The sequence below is a fragment of the Miniopterus schreibersii genome (assembly GCF_964146895.1).
Source record: "Miniopterus schreibersii genome assembly, chromosome: 8".
In the NCBI taxonomy this organism is placed as follows: domain Eukaryota; kingdom Metazoa; phylum Chordata; class Mammalia; order Chiroptera; family Miniopteridae; genus Miniopterus; species Miniopterus schreibersii.
This window is the reverse complement of record NC_138109.1, coordinates 33414832-33426942: the sequence shown is the minus strand read 5'-3', so window position 1 is coordinate 33426942 and position 12111 is coordinate 33414832. Positions and strand designations below refer to the sequence as shown.

General features: G+C 53.6%; 1 protein-coding gene across 3 annotated transcripts in view; it reads right to left on the bottom strand.

Moving 5' to 3' along the window:
* The window catches only part of ACOT11 (acyl-CoA thioesterase 11), a 41107-nt gene that overhangs the window by 5046 nt on the left and 23950 nt on the right, over positions 1-12111 (bottom strand). For 2 of the 3 annotated variants that reach the window (XM_081145094.1, XM_081145096.1), the window contains exons 4-15: positions 11607-11667; positions 10536-10634; positions 9907-10042; positions 7632-7788; positions 6981-7100; positions 5437-5581; positions 4020-4075; positions 3163-3229; positions 2727-2810; positions 1246-1379; positions 796-927; positions 24-150 (exon numbers count right to left, since the gene is read on the bottom strand). In XM_081145094.1, the coding sequence (XP_081001220.1) occupies positions 24-150; positions 796-927; positions 1246-1379; positions 2727-2810; positions 3163-3229; positions 4020-4075; positions 5437-5581; positions 6981-7100; positions 7632-7788; positions 9907-10042; positions 10536-10634; positions 11607-11667 (1318 nt within the window). Of the gene's footprint in view, positions 1-23; positions 151-795; positions 928-1245; positions 1380-2726; positions 2811-3162; positions 3230-4015; positions 4076-5436; positions 5582-6980; positions 7101-7631; positions 7789-9906; positions 10043-10535; positions 10635-11606; positions 11668-12111 lie in introns of all 3 variants that reach the window. The other variant, XM_081145095.1, reaches the window with a different exon arrangement.

Sequence of the window (12111 nt, the reverse complement as noted above, 5' to 3'; positions counted from 1 at the left end):
GGGAAGGGGACACCGGGCCTCACCTTGGTCATCTGGTCCCCCTCGCGCCAGAAGCAGAAGCCTGAGCAGAGGGTCTCCCCACGCCTGTAATCTGGAGTCTCGCAGTGTGTGGGCAGCGTAACTGACCTTAGTGCAATGACGTAGGGGTCCCTGGATTAAGGGAAGAACAGGGAAGGAGAAGATGAGGGTTGTCCTGCCCAACCTAGGCTCTGGAATCCCCCTCTGGCACTTACCCAGCTTTGGAGCTCCCCTGGGCACTGACACCAGAGTCTAAAGACACTTAAACTCTTAAAGGCCCCATGTCTGGCTCCAGGCCAGGCTGGAGAGAGGAGGCACCTGAGTGTTAACAGCACTGCATTTGCCAGAAGCCAGCGTGACTTCACTGCAGATTTTCTGAAAAAGCCCCTTAGGAAGGAGTGGTGGGCTCTGGGGTTTTCATGCTTCATCTTTCTGTGCCTGTCTAGCAGAAGTGAGGCCATCTGTCCCGGCATCCTCACCGTCACAGCTGGCAGACTCACCACCCTCCAGCCAACACAGGGCTGTCAGAGGATGGAGGCGCCTTATGAGAAATGGCCTTGCCACCTCAGGGTCAGAGACTACCCTGCTTTACAGCATGAGTGGCCAGAGGGGAGGTGTGTTCCCTGTCCATCTTACCCAGGGCAGCCCAGAAAGCCAAGTGGCTCCTGGGGTGCCACAGCCAACAGAAATCAGAGAGCTGACTCTAGGCTGATGATCCCTTCCCTGGGGAGAGGGGTGATTCCTGCCCACCTCCCACCCCAGCAGGCAGGCACCCACCCGTTGTCGCAAGGCTTCCGCCGGGAGGCCAAGATGACAAAGTCCTGGGGCTTGGGGTCGCCGCCGAGGCCAGGGCTGATGACATGGTAGATGGCGTCGTCTTCATCCACCTGCTGCACTAGTTCCACACTCCTGTGGGGAGACCCAGAGCTCAGGCTCCAAGAGTGTCACACCAGCTCCTTGTAGGACAGCAGTTCTGGCCCAGCCCTCCATGCTTCAGTCTCCCTGAGTCAATGCTTGGGGGACACTTCAGCCCCTACACGGCTCAACAGGGACCACAGGAGGGCAGGAAGGCCCTGCCCAGATGAGCACATGTACCCACATACAAGCAAATACATACACAGGCACAGACACGGGAACAAACAGATGCAGACACAGGCACGCACACACCTGCGGGCAAACCCCCAGGCCTGAGAAGGGGCCCTTCCCCACCCGCGCCCTGGCCCTCACCGGTAATGCTTGTCCCACTCGGGCCTCCGACGCAGGTCTGAGAGCAGCAGGAAGGCGTGGGCTGCATCCACATTCACCAACATCTCCATGTGGAAGGAGAGGTACTTGTCATCCTCCAGAGTGTACAGAGCGACCTGATGGGGCAGAGGGCAGCCTCATCCATGCATCCTCCTTCCCAGACTGTGCTGGTGGGGGGGGAGCTGACTGGGATGCTGGAGGCCAGGGCTAGAAGCTCAGAACTGCCACTGACTTGCTGTGTGACTGTGAATAAGTGACTCAACCTCCCTGTGAAAGTGGCTGTTGAGAGAATTCAGCACAGTGGACAGAGAGGTGTCTTAAAAAGCAGTGACTGCCCGGCTGGGTGTGGCTCAGCGGTTGAGCATCGACCTAGCATCCAGGCAATCGGGGTTCGATTCCCGGTCAGGGCACATGCCCGGTTGCAGGCTTGATCAATGACTCTCATCACTGATGTTTCTATCTCTCTCCCACTCCTTTCCTCTCTCTGTAATCAATAAAGATATATTTTAAAAAAAAAGAAGCAGTGACTGAGCCCTGGCCAAAGTGGTTCAGTAGGTTGGGCATCATCCCGTGCACTGAAAGGTTACAGCTTTGACTCCAGGTCAGGGCACATGCCCGGGTTTCAGGCCTGATCCCCAGTGGGGTGGGGGGATACAGGAAGCAGCTGATCCATGTTACGCTCTTACGTCGATGTTTCTCTCCCACTCCCTTCCTCTCTCTCTAAAAATCAATTAAACTATTAAAATTTTAAAAAAGGAAGCAGTGACTGAGGCAACAATGGAATGAGTCCTCAGAGCCAGGTGCCTATCCAACCCCCTAATGTCATGGGTAAGAAAGTGACTCGTCCCAGGGCCCAGGCAAGAGTGGCAGAGCTTGCCTTCCCTCGGCCCATGCTGGTCCACTGCCCCCCACCCATCCCTGCTATGACTCACAGTAGAAGGAGCAGAGAGAAGGAGGAATTAGTTGGGCAAAGAGCAACAGGGATAAGAGATGGGGGCAAGAAGGTAGGCAGGCATGAGAGAAGGATTTGGGGTTCTCTGCTCTGGGCCCTGTGAGGGCTGGTATGTTTCCGTGACTGGGTTGGCTTCATTATCTCATCCCAGTCCTTTTAAGAAACCCCCTTCTGCCCAGCTGCCGTGGTTCAGCGGTTGAGCATCGACCTATGATCCAGGAGATTGAGGTACAATTCTTAGTCAGGGCACATGCCGGGGTTGCAGGTTCAATCCCCAGTAGGGGGCGTGCAGGAGGCAGCTGATCAATGACTCATCATTGATTGATGTTTCTATCTCTCTCCCTCTCCCTTCCTCTCTCTGAAATCAATAAAGACATAAAATTTTTAAAAAATGTTTTTTAAAAAAAGAAAGAAACCCCTTCTGATATTAGTGACTTAAGAGACTTCCTGTTGCTTGCAGTCAGCTACCTCTGGTTGCTCAGAGAAATAGAGGGTGGGTGGGGTCAGCTACCTGGTTGATCTCCGAGGACAGCACCCAGTTATCCTTGGCCGCGAGCATCTTCAGGGAAGAGATGTTGTTGTAGCTCAGGTACACCTGGACAGAGCACACAGAGAAGCCTCACCTTCCCTCCCACAGGGCTTGGTGCTGAGGCCATGCTCAGGTGGGGGAGAAGAACCTGGATGGTGAAGGAAGGTGGGTGCTAGGCTTTGGGGAAAGAGGCCCAGGTCTGGAGAGATGCTCCCAGTGACCCTGGATAAGCCACTCCTCCTCTCAGTTCCCTTCTGCCAAACAGGGACATAGGAAAACCCTTTGCTAATTGTATGAATCTTGAGGTGTTAGCATTCCATTCTCTTCAGGCCTACCTCCAAACCCGCTCTGACAATAGGGAAGGGTTGAGGGCCCCCGGTGGGCCTGAGGACTCTCCCCTCAGAGCTAAGGGCCTTACCTGGTTGCTAGGGTCCCAGGGAACAGAGAGAGGCATCTCCTCCTGCTTACAGGACACAATGTACTTCCTAGGAGAGAGGGAAGATGACAACCTTGATCCCTTGGAAGCCCATCTCTTTGGACAGACCTCACTGCATGCCAACTGTGTGCCAAGCCCTGTACCAGGGAGACTGGATGGGCACACAGGACATAGCAGTGAGAACATACAAACTCAGTCAGAGGTAGGACAAGCCAGGGGGAAGGATGCTGGTGCTGGTGCTTGGTAAAGGCTCAGTGTCCCACACTCTGGCTGAGCTAAAGCAACTTTGTCCTTATGCCTCAGTGTCCTCATCTGTGAAATGGGATCTGTAGTCACATCTACCTCATAGGATCATCCTGAGAACAGTGATTGGCATATAAATGTTCCATAAACACACACTTTTCTTATTAGCAACACGTGGTGGTGGTGACCCCTGGTGTGTTCACAGCTCTTCTACATTTGTAAAGTGTTTCCTTAGCAGTGTCATTCAGACCTGGGTTTTTGTCTTGAGCTATCACTTCTCTCAGGGCCTTTCTTTCTTCATCTGCCAAATGGGCATCAGAGTCAGTGGAAGGAACAAAAGATTTTAAATTGGCCAGACCCAGCCAGGTTCAAATTCTCACTCCACCGGTCATTCCTGTGTGCCCATGGCCACAATCCCTCTGTTCAGTGTCCTCACCTCTACAATGGGCCAGTCGGAACACTGAGGAATGAGGCAACATGGATATAAAGGGCCCAGCCAGTGCCCAGCACAGGGGTCGTGTTGAAGAAATGGAAGTCCTTGAAGCTGGGACAGCCCTGGACCCTGTGTCCCCTCCCACCACCCAGCCCCAACTTGCCTGTCCAGGCGGATCTTCTTCCTGGCACTGGCCTCTCGGTACCGCCGCTCACCGTCCTAGGGAGAGAAGCAAGGACAGACTATGGTACAGCTGGGACAATCAGCTTTCCCCCCACCCCTGTCACTGTCTGACCCCCACCACACACACAAGGGCCCAAGGAGGCCCTGCAACCCTGAGGTATTCAAGCCCCACTGGGGCAGTGGAGTCAAAGAAACCTGGACAGAAACATGCCAGGTCACTGAGCTCCAGCCCCAGCTTCCCCTCAGACTCTGAGTGAATCCGGGAATATCACCTGCCTTCACTGGACCTTAGTTTCCTCCTCAGTAGAAGGGGATCCCCAAGGGCACCTATCATGGTAATAGGAACCCACATTTATTGAGCACTTGTGTATCAGGCATTCATCTAAAGTACTTTCCATGCAAAATTTCACTTAAGCCTCACAGCACCCTTCTGAGGTTGGGACTAGCACAATCCAATTTTACAGAGAAGGAAACTGAGGCACAGAAAGGTTAAGTGACTTGCCCAAGGTCACAGGGGTAAGGAGTAGAGCCAGGAACAGAACACTGATGGCCTGACTCAGAGCCTGGCCTCTTAACTTCTAATGTGACCCCACTTGTGAGCATTAACTGGCAAAGGCCTAAAAGGCATCTGGAGCCTGTACACAGTACCACCCACCTGCTAGGCTCCCCACTCCTCCACCCACCACACACTCTTGACTGCCTGATACCCAGCTATGGAGCGGGGAATTTCACAGCCTACACTCAGCCCTAGGAGGCAGGCAGGCAGGGCAGGGACCTTCCCAGAGAGAGGGAACAGCCTCTCCAAGGTCACTCCCTGGCCCTCCAGAAGCAAGCCTGGCCTGGTCCAATGGAGGCACAAGGGAGCATTATTTTAAGGGACAGCCTTTGAACCCAGGCCCTGATTCTCATCCCTGCCTCTTTGTTCTCCTGTCACAATTGTCATAACAGTCACCACTTCCTGAATGTCTGCAGGACTTACCTAGGAATAGGATCAATATCCAGTAGATTGCCCCAGCCCTGGGAGACCTGGGGCACCTACTTTACAGGTGGGGACCAAAAGTTCACAGAAGGCACCCACTAGAATGCAACAGAGCTGGTTCCAACCCACATCTGATCCCAAAGCCAGTGCTCTTCCAACTCTGTGAACACCCACTATGAGCCAGGCCCACACACGTGGTCTGAATTCTTTCAAGCAAAACAAGGTTCCCTCCTGACACAAGGGGCATTTCCAGGGGCCACACCAGTGCACTCAGCACTGGCTGTGCCCCACCCAGCAGAGGGGCAAGGCTGGGCTGGGCCTGTTGCTCTCAGGGGCCTATCAGGGGCTGGCAGGCACACCCACTCTAGGCAGAGAAGGAGGGGAGCTGGTGGAAAGGCAGGGTGCTGCACCCACTCACCCCAGGCTGGGGCCGAATCCAGGGCAGCATCCGGGGCTGGTCATCTGCGTCCAGAACAACGAAGGTCATGAAGGCGCTGTTGATGTGCCGCCGCTGGGTCTCGGCCTCCTGGCGGTAGGCCTCCACGCACACGCCCACTTCCATGCTGAGGGGAGGGAGGGCTGCTCTCACGCTGGACAGGCCTTCCCGAGACCACGCCCCCCTCCCCAACACACACGCACATGTGCACGCACACACGTGCATTCCTCCAGTTCTTCCTGGGTCAGAGCCTCACTGGCAGGAGACCCAGAACTGTTCCCTTTCGTCAGTGTTTATAGAGCACCTACTGCAAACCTGACCCTACGTCAGTCACTGGGGACACAAAAATGAATAAGCCTGTCTGGTCCATGTCCTTGTGGGTTAACACCTGGGGGGGCGTGGCCACAAACATATATATATATATACACACACACATACACAGACATATAAATACAATGATAGTATGTTATGAGAATATATTATGGAAGAATATAAGCAAGGAGGTGAAGGTACAGAGCCCAATTAGAAAAAATGTTCATTATACACACAATCGCCAGCCCTCTAACAGCTCAGGGGCTGCTGTCTCTATTTGACTGTCTTTATTAATTATCAAATAGCAGCCACCACCATCTCCCTCAGTGAAGAAGGTCTTGATCCCAGAATGTAGATATTATACAGATGGGGACACCAAGACCTAGAACTGGGCAATATCTTGCCCAAAGTCACACAGCTAGTAAGTCAAGAAAGAATCTGGACTAGAAAGCAGGCCAAGCAGCTCCTTGTTCAGGGCTTTTCCTCCATGTGGCAGCAGACTATATGCCGGTCAGACTGTAAATAATAATAATAATAACAGCACCAGCAACAGCTGACCTTCTTTGGACATTTTCTCTGGCATTCTACTAATAACATGTCATTGAATCCTTAAACTATAAGATAGTTGTGGTGAGCCCCATTTTCCAGATAAATGAACTAAGGCTCAGAGGGGTTAAGTAACTTGCCCAAAGTTACACAGTTAGTAAGAGGTGAGCCAAACTTGAACCCGGGCAGCCTGGCTCCAGATCCTCCGCATTTATCAACTACACTATGATCTTTGAAATCACCAAAAAAGATATTTAAAGTAAGCTTTCATGGGAGTAGGTGTCCGGATTCATTTCAAAGGTTAGGGCTCTGGGAACTGTTTTGTTTTAGGCAAAAGGTGGGAAAAGGTCAGATGACAACAGAATACTGGCAAGAGGCGACCCTGTCATCTACAGTGTGGCAGGCCAGAGGCAGGAGCCGGGGAGAGAGACACATAATGAACGCGTGGTATGATCCAAGACAGCAGGAGACACAAGGTTGGGGACCTCAGAGGAAGGAACATCACAACTGAATCTTGGTGAAGGTGAAAGGACCCAGTCACAGGGCAGGGTTTAAACCTCGTCTACAGAGCAAAGGGTTCCTGGCAGGTTTGCAGTAGGGTCCCTTCTCAGGTAAGGAAGACCCCCCAGCTCCCAGACACCCCAGTCCTCCCCATCCCAGCCCCTCACCTATGTTTGAAAGAGTTGTTCACAATGGCCTTGAGCACCAGGCGGTCCCCAACCTGGGATGGTCCCCGGAAGTGAAACATCTCAATGGCTTTCAGCGTAGGGTGGGCACGACACAGCCGGCTGGAGGGGGCCAGGGGATGGGGACAGGAGAAATGCCCCTAGTGCTTCAGCCACTATCTTGAGCCAGCTTCTACCCCTACTCCCATCCCCAGAGCCAGGCAAAACCACATGTACCATCTTCAGGCCCACCCACTCCCACCCAGTGACAGTTCTACCCAGAGGAATAGAACTAAGTCCCATTTCAGAGCTTAGAATACTGAGGTCTATGTGCATGGCTGGAGAGCAGCTGAGTTTGAGGTGACAGAAGAAAGCCTAGGGAAGGGCTTAGGGTAATCCCTACCCCATTTTCCTTCCAATCTTTTCATCTTAGCACCTGCTGTCCCTACTACCTGGAAGTCCTCCCATTACCCAAAGCTATTTGTCATTCAAGGCCCAGCTGAAGTGCTCTTCCTCCAGGAAGCTTTCCCTGACCATCCAGACTCTGACTTTCTTCATAGTTTGCGCTGCCCAAAAGGGCATTGCTTATGCCTTGTGGTTAAGGGAAGGAGGGAAGAAAGGAGTGGAGGCATACGCAGCACACTCTCTGCTCACCTGGCTGCAATGGTGGCCACATTCTCCATCCAGGCCATGATCTGGCCCCCGAAAGTATTGCCCTGGTGATTGGCATGGGGAGGCAGGACCAGCTCCACACTCTCCACGCGGGTCTTCTCGGCCGGCACCACGTGGCTGCAGTCTCTGCTTTCCAGATCTGACCAAGGAGGGACCGAGGGAGGGGGGAGGTGAGAAGCTTCCCAAGGGCAGACCCTCCCCCTGGGCAACCCAGGGACCCTCCACCACCACTCCACTCCACCCACATCCTTTTATTCACTCAGCACCAAGGGTGCTGAACCTACATGAGGAATGGGAGGAAGGTGGATGAGAGAGGCGAGGCTGGCACAGAGCAGGGGGCAGAATACTAGCTTTGAGACAACACACATCTGGGTCTGCACCTCGGCTCCACCCCACACAGGCTGTATGACCTTGAGCAAGGCAAATACCCTCCCTGAGCTTCAATTTCCTCATCGGCAAGGGGCAGACGTCAAACTCAACTCAGTAGGACTATGAAGATGAAATGTGATCTCAGTTCTAGAGTGCCTGGCACCAAACTCAGTAGACACACTCTCAAGAAAGATAGCTCTGCCCTGGCCGGCATGCTCACTGAGCAGTGGTTAGAGCATGGTCCAAGCACTGTAGGGTCACGGGTTCAATTTCCAGACAACGGCACATAATTGGGTTGCAGATTCAATCCTCAGCCTCAGTCAGGGCATGTGCAGGAGGCAACCTATCAATGTGTCTCTCTCACATCGATGTTTCTCTCTCTCTCCCCCACCCTTTCCCTTCCACTCTCTCTAAAAATCAATGGAAAAAATATTCTCAAGTGAAGATTAACAAAAACAAAAAACAAACAAAAGGAGGGATAGTTCTTCCCTCCTCCTGCTCTGACATGCCCTGTCCCTCAGGTGCATGGCATTAGGACACGCTCAGCAGGAGAGGCCAGAAAGGTAAGGGAATCAGATGCTGACATGACCCACCCAACCCAAGGAAGTGCCATCTCCCAGGGAGAAAGACCTCGCCAAGGAGGGCCCATCAAATAGGCAACATTTTGCTTGGCTTGCAGGCTGCTCAGAGATGCCACAGGCAGGGAGCAGGGGAGGTCACAGGCCTGAGCCAAGATCTGGAGGCAAGGTGGCAGGACAGTCACAGTCACAGTCACAGTCACAGGGAGCATCCAGGCCTTGGCTCAGCTGGAGCAAAGGGTAAGTAAGGGACAGCACCAGAGGAGGCTGAGCAGTCAGCCAAGGGCCTGGATGCCAGGCTAGGGCCTTTGGACTGACCCCTGGGCAGAAGGGCTGTCGGGACAGGAGGGATTTTAGAGGGCTGCAGTGGGATGGATGGATCCAGGGGGCCTTGACTACAGTAGGGAGAGCTGGACCTGCCCAGCCACAGCCCTCAGGCCCAGAAAGGGAGCACAGAGCTCCAAGCACAGCCCACTGCTTTTACTGGGATTAGTTAGTTCCGCCTACACCCCTCCCCACTCTGGGCAGCTAAACTATTTTTGACTTGTCCTAAAATTGCCTCCTTGAAGTTTCAGGGAAGACTCCACATCCTTATGTTCTGGAGATCAGGGAGCAAATCCAAGGTCACGTCTCTGACCCTTTGTCCAGCCTACGCACTGTGTCAGGAATACCTTTCCTTCTCTCTCTACCTGTCAAAATCCTCCCAGTCCACAGTAGACCCGAGTGTGCTGGTACAGAACAATCTCCAAGACGCACTTTTAAAGGGGAAGAGGCAAGATACAGAACAGTATGTACTGTGCGTTCCCTTTGGGCAAAAGAGGGGGCAAAATAATACATAGTGGGCTTAATACACAGGGAATGCTTCTGGAAAGATGCCCCCAAATGAGGAACAGTAGGTGCCTCTGGAGGGGACCTGGGTTCTGGGGTAAGAGAGTCTTGTTTCTATTCTATCTCTAGCTCTAACTCTATCTCTAGGCCTCTACTTATACCTATACCTACATCTATATCTACCTACCTACCTACATGCTTTTTAAAAATCCTAGAGTCTTCAAGGCCAAGCTCAATACTATCTTCCCAAATACCTTCTTAAATCCTAGAGATCCAAATGCACTTTGTGGATAACAAAGCGTTTTCCTCATGGCTGCTGGGAGCTAGGCAAGAGGCACTCCCATTTCCCTGAAGGAGACTTGAGGCAAGAGTGAGGCCATCAGTGGGTAGACATCCCAAGGAAATACCTCTCCTCCCTCTGTCCAGGGGAGACCAGGGCCGAAGGGGGACACCAGCCGCCCGTCCTCTCCCCAGCCACTCACCGTACTGAATGGCGCAGTTGGCCAGGAGGTCCTTGATGGTGTCCGCGTAGACCAGCCGCATGCGCCGGCGCTCGGCTGCCACGCTGTGCTCAGTCTTCTCCTCCTCCGTCCGTGGCGTGATCTGCTTCAGCTTCACCTGTGGGCAGGGGTGGGGTGGGAGATGCTCGGGACAGGTTCCCTGAAATAGCACTAGGGCCTGTCCCCCCAGCCGCCATCTCACTTCTGAGGCTGCTGGATGGTTACAACTCTTTGTCGCTTCTTTGTCCCCACTTTCCTGTCTCCATATTGACTGATACATCATATTCATCCTCCAAATGACCCCAGGCTCCCTTCTGGGATAAAGGCACAGGGGACAGGTAGGGGTCACTGCAGGGTGTGAAAGCGAATGGTGAGACCTGAAGAATCCTCATGTGAGATGCGCAGGGAGAAGTGGGGAAAAGGAGAGAGGGAGGGTGCCTGGGGCCGGGTGGCAGTGGGGGATGGGCCTTCCTCTAGGGGCTGTGGATTCCCTGCCACATCCCCACCTCCACCCCTGTGCCAAACCCCAGCCTCAACACCCTGGCCCAGGCCCATGATGACTGGCAGCCAGGTGGCCCAGCAGCCTTGAGCAGCCCGGTGTAGCCACCTACCTTGGAGAGCTCACGGTGGGCCACAAAGGTGGCCAAGGCCTTGCACACGCTCCACTGCTTCTCAGAGCATGTGTCCTCGGAGGCCACCTGGATGCCCACCTGGGAAGGAAGAGTAGGCAAAGGAGGGAGGAGAGAAGAAATGGAGCTCACAAACCTGAGGCCCACAGCCCAGTGACATAGGAAGTCCCACCCCAGGTCTAGCCTGTACTATTTCTGTATCTCCCACCAAGTCTAGGAAGCTAGAGACCTGGGGTAGGTTCTGATTCTGCCCTGCCTCCTTGGGAAACTTTAGGCAGTCACTTCCCTTCTCTGGGCCTCAGTTTCCTCATCTGTAAAGTGGGGTTGACTATATCCACCCTGTCAGGGCTATTGAGAGGATTAACATGAGACTGTATCTATGAAAGGGCTTAAGGTAAGTAAAGCGTTGGCGAAATTGAAAGGATAGACATATGGGGGGTACCTGGGGGCTGCCTGGGCATTTATGGGGTTCCCAGAGGCAAAGATAGGACTGGGTGAAGTTGCCTCCATCTGATGTCCATGGGTGGTAAACAGAGTCCCTCCCCCACAGCTCACAGAGCCCTGTGCATCACCAGGAGTCCTTAAACAACCCTGAGGCATAGAAATCATGCTCCCACTTTACACATGGGGAGACAGAGTCTGTGGGAGGTAAGCTAATGGACTGAAGTCCAATGCTCTCCCTGCTCTAGCCCCACTGCCTCCGGGTCCAGGTATAGCAACTGTCATCCTCGCATTTCCACAGGCACCTGGCTGCTGAAGACGGGGTCTGAGTCTAGGCGTAAAGATCCAGGAGGCCAGAAGTTAAGTCCCACATTGGGGTCTGTGTGGCTTGGTGACCTGGGGCAAACCCCTTCCCCTCCCTGGGCCTCAGTTTTCCCTTCTGTGTTATGGGGTGTTGGACAGGAATATCCTTAGGATCCACTCAGCCCTGCCAGCTGCCTCAACCAGGGCTTTGCGAGTGTGAGTATGCCTGGGCTGAGGGCTGAGAATGGAGAGGAGGCAGAAAACCCACCCAGCACCCACACATCCTCAGGCAGTGCCTGCCCCACACACCTCCATGCTGGTGTTGAAGGCCCGGTTCACCTTGGCCTTGATATTCACCACTTGTCCAACTCTGGGAGAGAAAAGCAGGAGGTGAGCCTTCCAGAGGGGACAGAGGGAGGGAACGGGGCCCCAGATACTTGCAGGACCTCTGCTGAGGGGAACTGGCAGGAGAATGTCAGTTTACAGAGCATATTCACATATGGATGTCACCTAAGTCCTCAAAGCAAGCCAAGTAAGATAGTGTTAGCAGCCCTTTTATAGGAGGGGCAGCTGAACCTGAGATAAGTGGAATGATTTCATTTATCTGCCTCCTCTCCTCGACTTCCCCTTGCCCAATGAATACTCAAGCTTATGTTTGCTCTCTGCTTACCGGTCCCCTCTTCAGGGAAGCCCTCCCTGCCCCCCTGAAGTATTAGAAGGTTCACCTTCCTAATACTTCTTCCAGCAGATGGGCTTCTGTCTCCCCCACAATCCCTAAACTCCACTGGGACAAGGCCTAGCACAGGGCATAGGG